The sequence below is a fragment of the Leishmania donovani genome, chromosome 17 (genome assembly GCF_000227135.1).
Source record: "Leishmania donovani BPK282A1 complete genome, chromosome 17".
Taxonomy (NCBI): domain Eukaryota; phylum Euglenozoa; class Kinetoplastea; order Trypanosomatida; family Trypanosomatidae; genus Leishmania; species Leishmania donovani.
The window spans coordinates 109,062-126,752 of NC_018244.1; the positions used below are offsets into that span (position 1 = coordinate 109,062).

Below are 17,691 nucleotides of genomic sequence, written 5' to 3' on the forward strand. Positions count from 1 at the left end.
GACAAGGGGCCGTGCGGTCACTGTCGCCCGTCCGCGGCCCATACGGCAGCAGGAAGGCGCACTCACAGGCAGAGCAAAAAACGCGCCGCCACTGGGCAGCGAGGGGGGCAGGCCACATCGTCCCCCCGACCTCGTCGCACCGCCGTGTCGCGAGGAATGCGTGCGGACGTGAATGAATGGCGTACACAGAGGAAGGAATAAGTATGGTGCCCGCAGGGACTCGTGCCCACTCGCTTGCCGGCGCAGAGCAGGAAATCAGGAGCGAGGGTGCCGAGAGTCAGCGAGCGAGCGAGAGTTGGTCGCCAGCACGCCCTCTCCAAGGCGCGCCGTCAGCATCACCAGAAGAGGTGGAGAGGAATGCGCTGGAGAGCGAAAGCCAGCTTTCAAGCACCTGAAGCCGCCGAGTGGTAGCATCCCTTCCATGCGCACATCTGAGCCACGGCACACGCACAAAATCTGTGGAGGAAAACGTACCAAGTGCCAGCGCACCGCGTGTGTGCTACGCGCGTTACGCAGGAGCCGAAAGAAACGGAGATGGGCAGAGCGAAGCGGGCAGAAAGGAGAGACAGCGGTGTGGTGAGACGGCATCAATGGTGAGTTCGGGCGCGAGGAGAGGCGCAGAGGCGTGAAAGCATGAGAGAGGCTCGCGCAACGCTGAGGGTGGCGGAGGAGACGGGAAAGCACAAGAGAAAAAAGGGAGGGAGGCGGGCCCGCGTGGAAGCAGGCGGTCAAAGTCCGTGTCTCTGCAGCTTATAAAGGGAAGAGGGATGCACCACCGGAACGAAGAGGACAAGCGCGCCGAGGTCGCGTTTGCGTGCGCGCCGAGGTCGCGTTTGCGTGCGCGCCGAAGTGCCCTCTCCCACAGCAAGCACATTCCCAAGCATGTGCCCACACGCGTACCAAGCGCATCTGCGTCGTTTATGTCGGAAAGAACTATGTATAGACGTACTCTCGCGGGTGTTCTCCTTCATGTGTTGTTCGCATGGAGCGCTTCATCTGCAGACGTAGAGCGGGAAGAAGGGCTCCTCTCAGCGCGGCTGTCGCTGGTACTCTGCTGATGAGCTGCGGTGGTAGTCTACCTTACTCCCCTCCCTTGTGGGCATCAACCTCTCCCCCACACGGCATCGGCCAGTGCACCAGCAGTGTCCTGATGTCATCAGTCGACAACGAGATATGCACCAACGTACACGCACGCGAGCACCAGCAACAGCCTGGAAAACACGAAGACAGTGAAAGGCAGACACACACACACAGTCGCATCCACATAGGTCCGTCGAAGTTCGGGCGGCTCCTTTCCTACTCAAACGGCATCAGCGGAGCCGGCAAGTCGACCGTTGTCGCCGTTACCGCGGCTCATCTCCAAGTACGCGCCCTCTTCCCTACCCGTGAGGGGGCTCGCCAAGCGATGGTGCTGCTGCGAAGAAGCAGCACCTGTGAAAGGCGTCGTTACGCGGTCGCTGCTCCATGACGTCGGGTGCATTGTACGGGTCCTAGTGAGCGGCATGATGCGGCCGCCGACGCTGTCCGTGCTGCTCTCGACCGGGGCATCCGTCCACGGGTCACGGTACGCGGAGGGTGGCCGCTGCGATGCCGGTGTTGGGGGCATGAACGATCTGGCCCAGCTGATATTAGTGCCGCCGCTGCTACAGCCTCTTGATCCCCACGTGAATGCCGAGTGGCTCACGTGGCTCTCCGCTGCCGATGCTGCTTGGGGTGGCAGCAGTGGAGGTGGGTAAGGGGGGTAGCTCGGCCGGTGCTCCCAGCCGCGTGTCGCAGTAGGCAGCGTTTCGCCGAATCCGTCAGCGACCCGCAGTGCATCGGCACAGAGCTCTTCGACGTAGGCGAAGGTGTGATGCAGCCCGCTCACGACCCCTCGCACATCAACATTTTGCAGGCCGGGCACGAGCTGATAGTGTGGGTGATGATGGCCTCCCGTGCACGGGAGCGGCAAGCGGGTCGGGAACGCAGCAGCAGCACCGCCAGGTGCGAGAGCAGGCTGGTAGCCGCCGGCAGCACCACCCGTCATATACGGACCGTGGCCCGGAGAGGCAGGCAGAGCGCCTGCGTTCATCGCGGCCACGGACACCCCGATGTGGCTGGAGGAAACCGTGCCACGCGTCGCGCCACTCACAGCAGCCGCGGCCACAGCAGAGGCAGTCGAACCGGTTGCGTTTGCCGTCCGGGTTGCCTCGCCGAAGCAGTAGACCTGCGCATGGGAGTGGCACCCAGACTCGGCAGCGTCGGCGCGGCAGCATGGCTGCGGGCACCACGGCTGCGGACCCTCCATCACGACGACAGTGTGCTGCCGGCCGCAGGCGATGCTGCGAGCCACACCGCCGGCCACGTACTCGAGACCCACGACCCGATAAGGCGCGGTGAAGGCGTCGGGGCTGCCAGCCGTGGTGCCGCACTGCCCACTCGCATTGTCACCCCAGCAGAAGACGGCACCGGCGGCAGTGAGGGCGACGGTGTGGAAGGAGCCGCAGGCCACGTCCACTACCCGGTGGCCCTCAAGCGCGCCGCGCACCAGCGTCGGCACGTACGCTGGGGCTTTGGAGCCATGCCCGAGCCGGCCTTGATATCCCACACCCCATGTAAAGAGCTCTCCGTGCTCGTTGATGGCACCACTATGCCACTGTCCGGCGCGAATGCGCACAATGCGCTCCGGCGCAGTCACGGCCGCCCCGCCGGGAGCGACTCGCCGCCTGCCCTTCACGGTGACCAGCTGCGGCGTCAGCACGACAGCGCGGCGCTCGTTGCTGAGGGACTCGCCCAGAACGTCGCGATAGCGACGCTCCACCTCTTCCGGCGTGCCGAGGCCGACGCAGTCCACCAGCCCCCAGCTGTACAGAAAGCCATCATCGCTTAGCGCCAGCGCGAAGAAGCTGCCGCAGCTCAGCTGGATGATGCGCTTGCCCTCCAGCGTGTCCACCAGCACTGGCGCATCCACCTTCTTCGTCGGCAAGTCGAAGTGGGCGCGTCCGCGGCCGCTTTGGCCGTGGTTGTTGTTGCCCCAGAAGTAGACATGGTGGCCCTCCACAATGGCCATAGCAAACGCGTACCCGGCCGCCACGTGCACCGCCGGCAGCTGCTCAAACAGCGGAATCCGGCGCGGGATAAGCAGCTCCACCGGCACGTCGACACCATCCTGGCCGGTGCCGTTGCCACCGCCCACGCCACCACCTGGGGGGCTGCTGCCACCGCGCACGGCACAGCCGCTTCCGCCGAGACCCAGCTGACCCCACTCTCCGTTACCAAAAGTGTATATGCTGCCGGTGTCGCTCAAGGCGCAGCTGTAGTTCGCCCCCAGCGCAATCTCGCACACCCGCACGCCAAACGGCGTCACTTGCGCCATGGTCGGCGTCGGCTCGTCTCGTGTAGCATGGGTTCCCAGCTCCCCGTTGCCGCCAGAGCCCCAGCTGAACAACATCACGCGCCGTGGCTTCGGTGGACCGCGCAGCAGCCGCACCAGCCCCATCACGTTCAGGTACTCCGCCATCGCCAGCACCCCGGCCACGCTGAGGTAGTGCGGGATCATGACAGCACCGTGACGCAGGTAGTTCAGGATCGGCAGGAAGTAGTCCGCGTCCAGGTCAAGCAAGATGGCGTTGGCGCCGTCTGTGTCGAGGGGTATGGCAGAGGCCGTCTGCTGCGGGCTTACCGCCTCGCCGTCGCCCCCCTCGCCAACGCTGGCACCCACTGGCAGGCTGACTGCTGGCGGCGTGTGAGCTGCCACGTAGTCAGGCCGCGACTCCCGCATCACGGAGAGCAAAGAATGCTGGTGCGACACGCGCTGCAGCGCCGGCGGTGGTGCTGCCGAGGTCGAGGCAGTGGAGGCGATAGAGTGGTGCAATGGGCGGTGGCATGTGTAAATCTCAGAGAACAAGGAGGAGCGATCGCCGTCCAGCTGCGCGCTATCATTGTCGTGCTGAGGCGCATGTTGTGGTCCATCCTCAGCGGCCGGTGACACTTCCGCGTCCGACGCTGCCGACGGAGGCAGAGTCTGCGCGTCGCCGCCACCGCTCTCCGCGGCGCTGTTGCGCAAGCCGTCGGCGTTGCGACCCTCGGCGAGGTTGGCGGTGTGAGTGCGGTTGTCACGTCCTAGCGGGTCGCATCGAATTCCGCCCTCGGGAGCCTCCTCCCCGGGCGGCGTCGCGTCGGCGACGGCTCCACAGCGCCCCGAGGCCTCCTGTGTTGTCATTGCTGCACTGCGGCGTGCACCGCTCTTCTTCCCGGCAGCGATGTCGCCCCGCCCTGGCGGGGGGACAAGGCACGCACACAGCGACGCCAACACGCTGTCAGGATCCGCCATGAGTGTGCCGACGGTCGTTGTGATGAGCCGGCCGCCAACATTCAGCAGGACCCACTCCGACGAGGACGCCGTCGTAGCCACGCAGACCGACTCTGTTGTACGCACCGGCTGGAAGTAAAAAGAGCGCGGGAGAGCTGCAGACGGTGCTGATAGGCGCTCCTCTGCCGCTGTGTGTGACCGGCGAGGCAGCGGTGAGGCGCACGATCGCCCAGACGCGGCGGTGCCGGTAGCGGCTGCAGCAATGTCACCGTCTGAGCGAGGCGATGGCGAGGCCGGAGCCGGACGAGCATGGCGACTCGCTACAGCAGCCGTTGACGTGCTGTCACAAGCTTGTGTTGGTGACCGCGTTGTGGCCGTCTGTTGCTGCCTTTGGTCGTGCGGCTGCAGAGGCCAACCAGTCGACGAGGTCTCTGGCTGCCGCAACCAGCGAGCAGGCAGCTGCGGAGGTGGTGAGGATGCAGTGGCCGCAAACCTGTAGAAGCCCCCGCTCGACGTAGTATGGCGCATGGCCGAGCAACTCGCTGGTGAAGGCACTCCAGTCAAGGCAGGGGCACCCTCCACCGTCGCGGCTGTCGTAAAAGTTGATTCTGGAAACGGCGACGACGCCGCTGGGCTGACGGTATCGTGGTAGTCAGCGCTGTCCACGTGTACCACACCGCTCTGGCCGCTTCCACTAGTGCTGCTTCTGCTCCTCGCGCTACTGCTTTGGCTGCTGCTTGTGCTGCCACCAAAGTCAAGGCGACTGATGGGGCTCGTTCCCACGGATGTCATGACGTCCCACCCAGCACGCCCCACGCGCGCTGTTTCTTTCTGCTTCCTCTTTCGTTACTCGGACACGCACCGGCCAGATGAGACAGCGCACAGGCACAAACAACGGTTGTCGAGTGCGAGTGGCGAATGGAAGCAACGAGGAAGAGAGCGGGGGCCACACTGGCGAGGAGGTGCGGATGGAGTAAGCAGGAGAAGGCGTACCGCCGAGCACACGACCACAGATCCTGTGCGTATAACGGGAAGAAGAGCAGAGGCACGACGCGAGAAGGAACCCCTCACGGCGACGAAGATAGTAACGAGAACGAGAGGGAGGGAGAAAGCCAAAAGAAGGGGGCGGCGAAATCGCACGGCGGGTGCATACAGGTGTGCGTCTGGCTGACGCTTGAGGGAAGGGAAAGTGTAGTGAGGGAGGGAGGGAAGAGCAGGAAGAGGGGGGAGGCAAGCCAACCACGAAACAAGAAAAAAGAGAGAGAGCCAGGCAAGAGAGCGCTCAGATCGAAATGCGAAGGGGCCGAGAGACAGCGGCGCAGACAGGCACAGAAACGCACCACCCACGCTGGGAGAGGGGAGATAAGGGCGAGCAACTCTCCAAGTGGACCGCCGAGGTGGGGATTCAAGAAGATGAGAGCAAAGTAGGGAGTGGCGTACGAAATCAGAGATGCGAGCGAAGTCACGCCTTTCTTTTTTTTTTTGGGGGGGGGACGGGGGATGATGTTCTTTGTATATTTGCACGTCTGTCTCTTTTTCTGTGTGGTTGTATGGGGGGAGCGAGTGTATCCTGTGGAAAGGATGGATGAAACGCACGCCACGTGGGGCTGTGCGTACAAAAATGAGGTGGTCTGGCTTTCGTTTTCTTCTTCTTCCGCTGTTGTTTGATGTCACTTGTAATAGGTCTCTGGTGCTGACGCAGCCCTCCACTCCCGTCAAACCTTCTGCTAACGTGAAGGCGGGTTTGACTTTGAGTGAGTGCCAAGGCTGAATTGACGGAAAAAGAGAAGGGAGGAGCGGGGGTTTCGGGGGAGGGGGTTGGCGCTGGTGGATGTCCCTCGAAGCACCAGCAAAGGCCCCCTTCTCGTGCTTCTCGTCTGCCTCTTTCGCTTGTGTTTCTGTCGATGCAGCCTGCACGCCAGCATACGGAGTTAAGTACACACACGCGCGCCTGCAGGATGCAGGAGCGAAGCAATGAGGCCAGGGCTCAAAGGCAAGATATCTATCTATAGATAGATATCTGCAGTATGAAGAGTCGCAGCTGCCGACGCGGATGAGGGCAGCTGCGACGCACGTAAAGGTGAAAGAGAGAACGAAAAGAGACAGAGCTATCAAGAAAGAAAGAGAGAGTCGTCGTCGTCGGCGGCGGCGTCGGCGCACGGAACTGAGTTAGTGATGGTGGGCGTGTGCGCGAGAGTCTGTTCCCGCGACGTAAGGCTGTACGTCCGTCGTCAGAGGGGGAGAGAGAGGAGGCGAGAAGAGAAGCAGATGACGTGTGCCGAAGCTGCGGCAGAGAAGTTACGCGCACGAGGCGCAGTGGAAAAAGAAGGGGTGGAGGGGCGCAGCTCATGAAGTTCTAAGCACTCCGCAAGCCTCCACGCATGCGCCAGCGCGCCGAGTCATCTGTCGGCGCAGGGCAAACACGGGCGCAGTGACCACCCCGTACCACTAACCCGCCCCTCCCCCACGGGCACACACGCACACATACACACACGCAAACACCCATCGGCACACAACGGCGCAGCAGTGTTGTATCTTCTCCACTGTTTCGAGAGAGAGGAGGGGGTAGTGCTATCAACGCATCGGGGCAACACGTGATGTGCGTTGCCTTCTGCCTCTGTGACTCCTTCTCTTTTGCACGGAGATGTTCCTCGCACCATTCACCGATGTCTGTTCGCTCGCTATTCTTTTCTTTCGCTTTCAACGATAAACTTACGTGGGCGCAGTGGTGTGCATGTGTGTGTGTGTGCGTGTGCGTGGGTGTGTGCGCGCCTGCTTGCCTATCTTAGTATGAGGGTTCACTTTTTGTTTCTTCGTCGCCATCCGTCTGTGGTATGTGTGCATCAGTTGGCGCTCCTGCGTTTCGCGCCTTTAAGCACGGCGCGAGGGACGCACACAAACCGACAGAGAAAAGGCGAAAGAACGACCGGAGGAGAGACGTGGCATCACTGCAGACGGCTTCGGCGTCCTTTTGCTTCGTCGAATATCGTGTTTTGATTCCTTCCTTGCTGCTTTCGAAAGAGTGATATGAGCAGAGGAGGAACAAGCAGAGACGGCGGTGCCCCATGTGTTGGCCCCTGCAGCTCTCATGCCTACACGAGAGCTCCTCTTGACTTCTCCGTTGTCGCTACCCTGTCTCCCCTTCTCCTCTCAAACCCGCCCACCCGTCCACCTCATCTAACGCCTCCCATCTCCCCATGCCATTCGCTGTGCCTACATAGGTGCCCTTGGGCTCGGCACAAACCCGAGCCGCGGCAGCAATGGAAGACCCACGCAACAGGTAAGAAAAGCCTAAAACCTAACACACAACGGCCTCTTTCATCCACCCACCTCTCGACACCGGCCGACTCGCACACGTGGAAGAGCATGACGCTGGTGAGGAGCGAGAGCGTGATACCACGACGCGCTTCGATTCAGGAGAAGGAGAGAGGCGAACAGGAGAAGCGAAGAATGGCGTGCGAAGAAGTCAGCGTGATCAAAGACATGAAAAGTAACAGCTCACACGCACACGCACGCACTTACAGAGCGAGAGCGAGAGCGAGATATTTTGATCGCAAGGGGAGATGGGAGCAGGAGGCGAGATGAGAAAAGAGGGGGTGGGCACGAAGAAACCAACACACAGAAGCGCACACAACAAGCCCCAGACACGCGCGCTCACACGTACTGTCCATATACACACACATCGTTGTACGTGTATATGTGCAGTACGTCTGCACAGCACAGCATCAATGACGGAAGAGCGCGTGCGTGAAGCGAGGTGAAGAAGGTGGCGGTGGTGGAAGGCGGAGAAGACGCGAAGGCATCACAAACACCGGCCGCGGCCGATGTGCGCTGGCCCGTGTGCATCCATCATCGTCTTATCGTCTTTCCATCTATTCTAAGATGGGTCTGACACTGAGTTAGGGTGCCACTGGAGGGAGGGAGAGGGGGTGAGGGGGGTAAGAAAGCACAGGAGCACCGGCACACACGTGCAGGAGAAGAAGTGGCGAACGGTTGACTTCAGAATCGGGGGGAGAGTGACGGAGTGGAGCCCACGAGTCGTCCGGCCCCCGCCTTCACATGCAGACATATCAGCACGCATACACGCAAGGGCGCATACCCCACAGGCAGTGAGGGAAGAGGAGAAATGACGGAATGGGTTCTGGAGGGGGAAGCGGCACATATCGATGCATCCCAACGGGTGGCGGTGGCGGTGATGGTGGAGAAAAACGGTGTAACGGGGACGGATGAAGACGCAGTGACATGTGTAAGTCCACACGAGACACAGCAGTGGCTCGCAACGGTGGAGGTGCTGCTGCGGATTAGACGAACGAAGGAGGGAGCTGTCGCGGAAACGTTAAGGAAAAACAGAGAAGGATGTATGATGCGGGGTGGGGGTAGAAGAGCAACGTCGGGCAGAGCATGGCGTAGAGGCACGGGAGAGAGAAGGAGAGAGGGAGGGTTTAATCTGGAGAGCTGCTGCAACATGACAGCATTCTCTTCTTTTGATGTGTGGAGAGGGAGGGGGTACCTCGCACGCAGACACGCGGTGGTCCCCTCGATTAGCCCAGGCCCCCATCCATTCTGCCTCCTCCTCATTCCTTCGCACTCACTCACTCTCTCTTGCTGCCGCGCCGCCTCTCTACTGAGCGCCGCTTTCGTACTTTGCTAGCTTCGCCTTGACCTCCTCCAGCTCCTTCTTCAGCGTGTCGTAGGTGGGGCGGGTCACCTCACCCTGCCGGAAGCCGTGCTCGATCATCCAGTTGACATCGGCGAACTTCCCCATGTAGTTGCGGATGCCGTCCGCCATGAGCACGACGCAGCGCTGATCCGAGCGAAGGTCCTTGGCTGCCTCCACCACGCCGGCCATCGCGGAGCCGCTGCTACCGCCGACCAGCAGACCCTCCTCGCGGTGCAGCTCGAGGGCGAGGTCGAAACTCTCCTGATCGCGTGTCTTGACCCAGCGATCGACGTACTTACGCTCGCACACGTCTGGCACAAAGTCATAGCCGATTCCCTCTACGTGGTACATGACAGGCTCGCCGGGGTGTTCGGGGTCGGCGATGATGCTGCCGACCGGGTCTACACCGACAACGATGACTTCGGGGATGAGCTCCTTCAGCTTCTTGGCCACTCCGGTGATCGTGCCTCCGGTTCCGGCGCAGATGACTACCATGTCGACCTTGCCGCCGCACTGGTCGTAGATCTCCTGACCAGTGAACTCGTAATGCGCACCCGGGTTGCTGAGGTTCGTGTACTGGTCCAGCAGCACGTAGCCCTTCTCATCGCGCAGGCGGCGAGCGACCCCGATGAGGCTGTCCGGGTGGTCGTGCGGAAGAGACGTCTCCGTGCGGATCACCTCGGCGCCAAGGGACTGCAGTGTCGTCTCCTTCTCGTGCGACATCTTCTTCGGCATCGTAATCACCATGTGGTAGCCGCGGATCGCCGCGGCCATGGAGAGACCGATGCCAGTATTGCCGCTTGTGGCCTCCACAATCACGGAACCCGGCTTGAGCGTCCCGTTCTTTTCGGCGTCGAGTATCATCTGCTTGCCAATGCGGTCCTTGACGCTGCCGCCAGGGTTGAAGAACTCGCACTTGGCCACAACCTCGCACTGAATGCCGTGCTTCTGTGGGACGCGGTTCAAGCGGATGCAAGGGGTGTTGCCGACCGCCTCGAGGGCGTTGGCCAGAATTTGGCCGCGGGGGGTTGCAGATGTCATTATGATCAGCGGGGAACAGAGAGAGAAAGAGAGAATGCGTGGGAAAGGGGACAAGAAAAATGCTTCCAGAAAAAGAAGAGGATGATAGAAGGCGATGGCTGTTGTTGTCGACTGTGGAGAAGGGGGGGGGGCGAACGATTTGGCAGACACGCAGGCAGTGATGGAAAGAGGCACTGAAGGTGGAAGGATGGGGAAGAAGAGCGAAAGCAGGGAAAGAGAGGGCAAAGGTGGACTTCGGTGAGAAAGGCGCGTCCCAATTGTGCGGTTGGTGCGGGGTAGGGGAGGACACCGACCGGGAGGCAAGAAGTGATATGGCTTTCGACGGTGGGCAGTTCCCAGGAACGAGTGCACTGTGTGCATGTCGGAAGAAGCAGGAAAGAGGCCTCGCACAACATGTCGGTGCACCCACAAGCGTGTTGGGCATCCCAAGGAAAAGTTGGCACGCGTGTCTTCTGCTTCCCCTCGTGAGATTTTGAGAAGATATGTTCCAGCATCGACCCGCCTCAAGGACAGCTTCGCTACACGCACACACACAAGCATCACGCAGAAAACGACTGCCGCTTACATGCGAAGCGCAAAGGAAAAGAATGGCGATCGAGCCTCCGTGCACACACGCTCGCAGAGATAGCGAGAGAGAGGTGCACAAAAACACATATGCCCGCGCCGCCGCCCATAGTCTCCCCTCTTACCTCTCCCCCTTTCACAACCGCAGCGTTTCCCCACTTGAGAAACCGAGCGAGGTTGGCAGCGAGGAAGTTTGGGGGAGGGAGGGAGAGAGGGGAGATGCGATGTAAGGGATACAGTCGAGCACGTACGCAGCGTGGCGGCAAATCAAACAGACAAGAGAGAATGTACTCTGTGCGAAGAAGGATCAGCGCGAAACCGTGACGCGTCCCGGAGGAGAGGAGGAGGAGAAGCAGCGTCTGTATGTATGTGTACTTGTGTGTAGCGGCCGTGCCGACATCACTGCATCGTTCCGAAGGTAGGTGAAATCACAAGACAGAAAAAGATACAAAGAAGAGGGGAAGCAACACAGATTCAAACAGCAACAAGTCGTGAAGCGTGGCGAGGAGAGGGAGGGGGAGAAGGAGGGAGTCCGGTATCCTTATCGCTTGCACACGTGTGCGCGGCGAGAGGACGAGATCATAATGATGAGAGAAAAAGGCGCGGACGGGAAAGAGCGCAGATGCACGAGTGAAGAATACTCATAAGAAAAGACAGAGTGCAGCCCGACGCGAAACGTAACACAGAAGTGAGATCGGATAGGAAGGGAGCAAGAAGCATGCACAGACACCCAGACACACACGGACGGAAAGGTAGGGGGAAGTGGAGCAATCTTATTGTTGCCTGTGTTGCGGTTCTTGTCCTTGCTCGTTTTCGTTCACCCCTGTCTGCGTCTGTGTCTCTGTCTGTGTGCCTGTCCTTCTTCTCTTGCTGTTCCTTCTCCAGCTCTCTTTCTCGTGAGCTTCTTCTCGGATTACATTCCATATCAACTAAACACCGATTACAAGCGTGTGTATACATAGATAGATACAGATATACATATATATATATATAGATATGTATGCACATATACATCTGCATAGAGCTATACATACATATATATATATACATACATCTGGCATGGCCGCCGTGTGCTCCCTCCCGCTCCCTCTCCCTCGCTCTCTGCCTGCTGTGTATTCGTCTGCTCAATGTACATGGGCAACGGATAAACTGCTGGTGGGAAAGGGGCTGGAAAGGGGGTAGGTAGAGGTGTGTCGGAGGCTGACGTCAGCGCACGAGACACACACACACGCATACACACAGTGAGAACGACACCGAATCAACGGTACTTGCTAGTCTTTTGAAGGGTGGGGGTGCCCTCCCTTTTTTCGCTTATTCATATACATCGAAGTCCGCCACGCCCATGTCAGTCTGTGTACATCAGCATATGCACAAAGAGCGGTAGAGAAAAATACATGTTTTACGTTGGTGTTATGTACATAAGCCCTCCCCGTGGGGACGGCGCGGGCGCGAAGGCGCATCGTCACCACCGCCTCGACGAACCATCAAGCCGCACAAATTGTGGCGGGCACCGGTTGGTTGGCTCTCTAAGACGGCTTGGTTCGTTGCTGCTGCTGGAAGCGATTGAACTCGACAGCGCGGTTCAGTAGAACCTTGTAGTCCTGTGCCTTCGCCTCCTGTGCAGTGAACTCGTTCTGCTGCTCAGCCAGGAGGGCGCGATAGCGGTCCTTGGTGTCCAGATGCTGCGTCCCTGAGGAGCTGCGACACAGCTGCTGCACCGCCGCCTGCCGCGCCTCCTCCTCGTGGGGAAGCGTGAACTTCACAACTTGAATACCGGAGGTGCTGGGCGTGAATGTGCCGTTCGTGTTGCGCCCCGGCGACGACGCTCGTGCCAAGGTGGCAATGCCGGGCTTCCGGTGCGCCGCGTCGTCCTCCTGCACCGTCACCGGTGCGGCAGCTGCGGCGCCGGTCGCTGCCGGTGTCGCGTGCGCTGGCGGGGTCGCGAGCCTCACCGCTGGTATCTTAGATGTCTCGAACGCATTCGACGACGCGGACGCCGGCGTCCGTGCAGCTCGAGCCGCTTGCATAAGTCGATTGTGCTCCTCCATGCTGCGGCGACTGGCGTCTTGCAGCTGCCGCTGCTCCTGCAGCATAGCACGCAGAGAAGGTTGAGAAGACGCGGCGGCAGCCGAAGTAGACGGCCTAGACGGCGAGCGCGGAGTCGATGCAGTGGAAAATGTGCCGGAAGCGCTGGGTTGGTTCTTTCCGATCACCGGCGTGGCCGCCATCTGTGTCGTGTGCGAGAGGCGTGACTGGTTCTGCAGCTGCAAGGCGCGACGTGTGTTGTTCTTGCTCTGTTCCGACAGCATCTTCCGCAGCACCTCCCCATCATCCCTGTTGATGGCACTCTCCACCGGCTGGGGCTCCGGCGTGGGGGAGCGGGGCTGGGTTTGCATGAGTATGCTGCGCTGCCGGTTCGCCTCTTCCTCAGCCGCCACACCAAGCAGCGGCTCGTGCACCGGCGACGGCGGCGCGCGGTCGTCGGCGAGGAGGGAAACGCTGCTGGGGCGTGATTGACGGATATGGGAGATGCTAGTATTGTTGCTGTTGCTGTTGCTGCTGGACCGGCTCGCCTCTGTCGCGTCACCGCCATTCGTGGCCGCCCCTGCCGCGGCTACACATGCGCCTCCTGCCTTCGCTAGAGCCCCGGACAACGACGTCCGCAGCGTCATCGCGGCACCGCCTTGATCGAGCAGGCGGCTCCCGTCCTTGTTGAGAATGCTGAAGACGGGCGTCTTGCCAGGTACGGCGGACTTCTTGGCCGACACGAGAGAGGGTAGGGAGCTGCTATCCGACAGAACGGAGCCGCGGGCGCCGTTGTCACCGCTGTGGACGGGGGTTCTCGATGGCGGGGTTAGGCGCACGATGCTGCGACGCTGCGGCTGTTGTGGTTCCGGTGGAGGAGGAGATAATACGGCGGGCGAGAAAGCGCTCGCCACGGAGCCACTAGGGATCGTGGGGTCGGCGCTGAGCTTCTGCGCAGGAGGCTTGGTAGCGGCCGTTGGAATGCCGCGGCGAGGCTGTGAAGATGCTTTGGTATGCGCGCTAGCCGCATCCGCCTTGAACGGCACTGCAGGATGTGGGATGCCGTTCCACGGCATCGTTGACGCCTGAGCCAGCTGCTGCGCCTCACGCTGCCGCCTATCTTCGAGGATGACGCTACGGCCTACAAATTTCTGCAGAATTTCCTTCCGCGACATTTGAGCCTCGGCGACCGCAATATCATGCGCGAGCTGATTCGACACGCGGCAGATCTCTGCAGCGGCCTCGCCTGTGAGAACGTCCGCAGAGCCATCCGAGGTGATGGCATCGACAGCGCTTCTCGGAGGTGGCGGATGCGGCTGAGCCGGCGGCTGTGCGAGGATGGTGTTCACGGGACCTTCCTCCGCTGCCGCACTCGGTGTCATTTGCGTTCCGCTCGCATCGCCGACGGCCGCCACCGGCGCTGGGCGCGCCGTGGCACCCAGCGAGCTTATGCTGTCGTTCAGCGGAGGAGAACCTGAATGCAAGGCGGAGGGCGCGGGAAGGGCATGCCCCTGGAGAGACTCGGAGTGATACGAGGCTGGAGATCGCTGCCGCTCTGAGGGAGACCGAGCGCGAGGTGGGGGTCGCTGATGCTCCGGTGGAGGGGTTGGGACCGCAGCGGGGGTGGTCTGCATCCCCATCAGAAGAGTAGCGGTGGTCACGCCTCCTTCAGTGCTCGGCGCAGAAGAGTCGACCGGTGCAGTCACCGATGACGCATTACCCGCTCCCCAGGTCCCCGGCGCGTCAGCATGGACAGCAGTCACGACAGTGGAAGCAGCGGCGGGCGTTGATGGTAGCTCGAGAATGAATCGGGCATCCTTTACATTATGCTCCACCAGAACGCTCTGAATCGCCGCCATGAGGTCAGAGACGTCATCTGTCTTCTTGGCTGCAGTGATGGTCGCAGCGCCGGCCGCGGCAGACAGCTGGGACGACGGGTTTGATACCGGTGGCGAAGACATCCGTTTGCAGCGTCCCTCTTTTCGTTTCTGTCGTTGGATAAACTGTGTGGTCGCTGGTGTATGTGTATGGGGTGAGGAGATGTGTGGTGCAGCTAAGGAGGAGAGAGATGAGGAGCGTGCGTTGTCTCCGTTTTCCCACGCCTCGGGTGACAGGTCAGTGGATCCTTCTGTGGCACGAGCAGGAGCTAATATGCTCGCCCACGCTCGCACGTGAACGAAATGTGCGTGACAGAGAGAGGGAGGGAGGCGAGAAGCACAGGAAGAAAGAGATGCTGCATCCGCCGGGGTGCTTTTGTGTGAGGCGACGAGTTCCACGACTGTCGAGGTATGTGTCGTGGTGATCGGAAGCGGGCGAGCGGCGCTTATCAGATCGAGGGCAGAGGAAGAGAGGTGCAGAAGTGAGGGTCAAGCACAGGCACTCATTCGTGCGCACAGTCGCACACGCATACACAGCGAGAGGGCGCTGGGGGTCGTAAGCCACGGCGGATCTCCATACCCATCTATTCCTGTACACGGCGACGAAGCGCCACCGGCGGGGAGAGAAAGGAGTAGGGAAGGGATGTAAGGGGCGGTTGGAAAGCCCCCGATGCCCTTCCACCACTCGACTTAATCCAGCCACACCCGCCCCCCACCCCCACCAATACACACACATAGATACATACCCGACGATTTTCGGTACGCAGAGAGAGAACCAATAAGCGCATACATCAACAGAACTAAAAGGGTACGACTACTTCTTGGGCGGCGCGGCGTCCGCCTTCTCGTCCGGTTCGGCGTCGAAGTCACGGCAGTACGGACCTGGCGGTTCCTTGAACAGGAGCGACGTGCGCCCACCGGCCGGCTCAGCGTACCTGCGATCTGGACGCTGCGAGCCGATTTTGAAAGGTTTTCCGCCACGGAGGCTCTCCACGAGCGTCTTGATGCTCTCCCACGTTAAGTCCTCCATGTAGTCGTACGAAAAGTTGGGCGGGTTGCTGTAGTCACTCACCACCAGCATTGGTGCGTTCACGCACGCGCCGAGGCACTCCATCTCGCCAATCGTGATAAGGCCGTCGCTTGTCGTGCCGTGCATGCGCACGTTCAGATAGTGCATGGTGCGTTCCATCAGCTCGTCGGCGCCGCACAGCATGCAGGGGGTGGTGCGGCAGAATTGGATGTGGTACTTACCAACCGGGTGCCGGTTGAACATGGAGTAGAAGGTGACCGTCTCGAAGACATGCATCGGTGGCACTTCACAAATCTTTGCTATTTTGTACATGGCTGTCACCGGGATGTACCCGCCCTGCTGCTGCTGGGCGAGATGCAGCAGCGGAATGGTGGCTGAGATTCGCCTGCCGCGTGGAAACTTGGGCAAGATCTCGTTGTGAATCTTCTCGTAGCTGGCTGTGGTGAAGTCCCACGGAATTCGGGTGTTGTCATAGTCCGTGTTCTGGTGACGCACCTCACCGTGGATGGCGCGGGTATTCGCAAGGAGCGCCGCGTTTGTGGACGGGTAGCTTGTCGTCGGCGCCACCGCGGCCGCAGAAGCAGAGGCAGCAGCGACCCAGCGCATCGCCGTCAAGGTTGGCTGAATAAGACGCAGCATCGGACCCGAGCAGCCGTGCCGAAGAAAAGAAAAAGAAACGAAGAGGCGAAGAGAAAGCAAGAGCAGACTACGGGAGGGAGGGAGGAAGGGAAGGGCAGCTGATACTAGTCCTCAACTACTACTGCTAGTGATCACGATAGACAAGGAGAACAGAGCCAAAGCAGTGAAAGGGGCGTCAGCGGGGAGGAGGAAAAGAAGGGGGCGGCACCGCTCGCACTCACGCGAACTCCCAGATACGCGCCGCAGCTGCACGACAGCGGTGGCAGTGATGGGAAAGAGTGTGTGTGCGTGTGTGTGCGTGTGTGTGTGTGTGTTAAGGATGTTTCAATCAGATGCAAGACCACTTTGCGTACGTCGGCTGCGCCTGGGGCGCACGACGGTGCAAGCTAGCGGTGTCTACGGCTGTTCTGTGGATGCTCCAGAGGTGGCGGCGTATTAGCGAGAAGAAGTGTGGTGGCCGAGTGCAGCATAAAAAAAAAGACGGAAAGGCGGGAGACAACGGACACAAACACATAGAAGCCATTTGGGATGGGACACAAGATGTGGAGACAAGCGCATAAATGCACAGGTGCGCGTGCATCCACAGCGCACGCGAAACAGGCGTGCAGGACAAGAAGAAGCGAATTCGAGTGCCTTCTTTGCTTCACCTCTCCACCTCGTGACCCGTGGTGGCGGCGGTGGGAAGATGAGGGGAGGGAAGAGGGGGGAGGGGGCTCCGTGCAAAGGGCATCGAGGGGGCAACGAGAAATACAGAGATGAGTGTGAGATGTGAGGAAGACCTCAAAGGGCCGAGGGCCTCTTCATCCCCTTCCCACCACCTCCTTTCTTCACAATCCTCTATCTCCTCTCTCGTCAGTTTGCCAAGACGGCCACGAAAACAAAAGACCGCCGTCTGCAGCTTGCGGAGAAGGGGCGAACCGCGCCGGATAGAGAAAAGACGGGTTCTTTCTCTCGTCACCACGTGTACGTGTGCGAGTGCAAGTTGGCTCACGTTTACGCGGCCCTCCCCCTTGCTCGATGTGTACACACCTTTCTGTTCTTTGCTGCACTACACTTCTGCTTCTGTACACACAACGCTCAGTCGCATCCGCACATGCGCCTTTACACGCACACGCGCACAAAGAAAAACGTGAAAGAGGAGCAAGGCGCTCTCAATGTCAACGCCAACGAGTTCGCCTCTCTTTCCCTCTCCTCTCTCTCGCACGCCTGCTCTCCGCACCGACTGCACGTAAGAATTTGTGCGTGCACACGTGTCTGTGTCTCTCCCGCACTCTGTGTGTGTATGTGTGTCTGCCCACATGAGTGCCCCCATCAACACCACCCCGCTCCAGCGATGACACAAGAGGGCGCATGCAGTGGAGCGCGCTGAGGTGACGGATGTTGGCGGTGCGGTTTCTATATTGCGCGCGCAGGGGGAGGCGGGTGGCACAACACCCACGAGGCCTGTGTCTGTCAGTGGGTGTGCCTGCGGGTGCCTCTGTGCTTTCAGGTCTAGGTCTGGGTGAGGGCTCTACTCGGGGTCACTGCACACACACACACACATACAAAGGTGTGCGGGGAGACG

At 60.4% G+C, this 17,691-nt stretch overlaps 4 protein-coding genes across 4 annotated transcripts; all 4 read right to left on the reverse strand.

Moving 5' to 3' along the window:
- Window positions 1–1,300: 1,300 nt before the first annotated feature.
- LDBPK_170290 (hypothetical protein, conserved) lies at window positions 1,301–4,819 on the reverse strand (the record flags this gene model as incomplete). Its single annotated transcript, XM_003859835.1, has 1 exon — window positions 1,301–4,819. One exon carries the CDS (start codon window positions 4,817–4,819, stop codon window positions 1,301–1,303), a length of 3,519 nt encoding a protein of 1,172 aa, XP_003859883.1.
- Window positions 4,820–8,912: 4,093 nt separating this feature from the next.
- On the reverse strand, window positions 8,913–9,992 carry LDBPK_170300 (cystathionine beta-synthase; the record flags this gene model as incomplete). Its single annotated transcript, XM_003859836.1, has 1 exon — window positions 8,913–9,992. One exon carries the CDS (start codon window positions 9,990–9,992, stop codon window positions 8,913–8,915), a length of 1,080 nt encoding a protein of 359 aa, XP_003859884.1.
- Window positions 9,993–12,082: 2,090 nt separating this feature from the next.
- LDBPK_170310 (hypothetical protein, conserved) lies at window positions 12,083–14,440 on the reverse strand (the record flags this gene model as incomplete). The annotated part of the gene is made up of 1 exon (XM_003859837.1): window positions 12,083–14,440. One exon carries the CDS (start codon window positions 14,438–14,440, stop codon window positions 12,083–12,085), a length of 2,358 nt encoding a protein of 785 aa, XP_003859885.1.
- An 832-nt stretch (window positions 14,441–15,272) lies between these two features.
- On the reverse strand, window positions 15,273–16,094 carry LDBPK_170320 (NADH-ubiquinone oxidoreductase, mitochondrial, putative; the record flags this gene model as incomplete). The annotated part of the gene is made up of 1 exon (XM_003859838.1): window positions 15,273–16,094. The coding sequence occupies one exon, from the start codon at window positions 16,092–16,094 to the stop codon at window positions 15,273–15,275; it is 822 nt and encodes a 273-aa protein (XP_003859886.1).
- Between the last annotated feature and the right edge of the window lie 1,597 nt (window positions 16,095–17,691).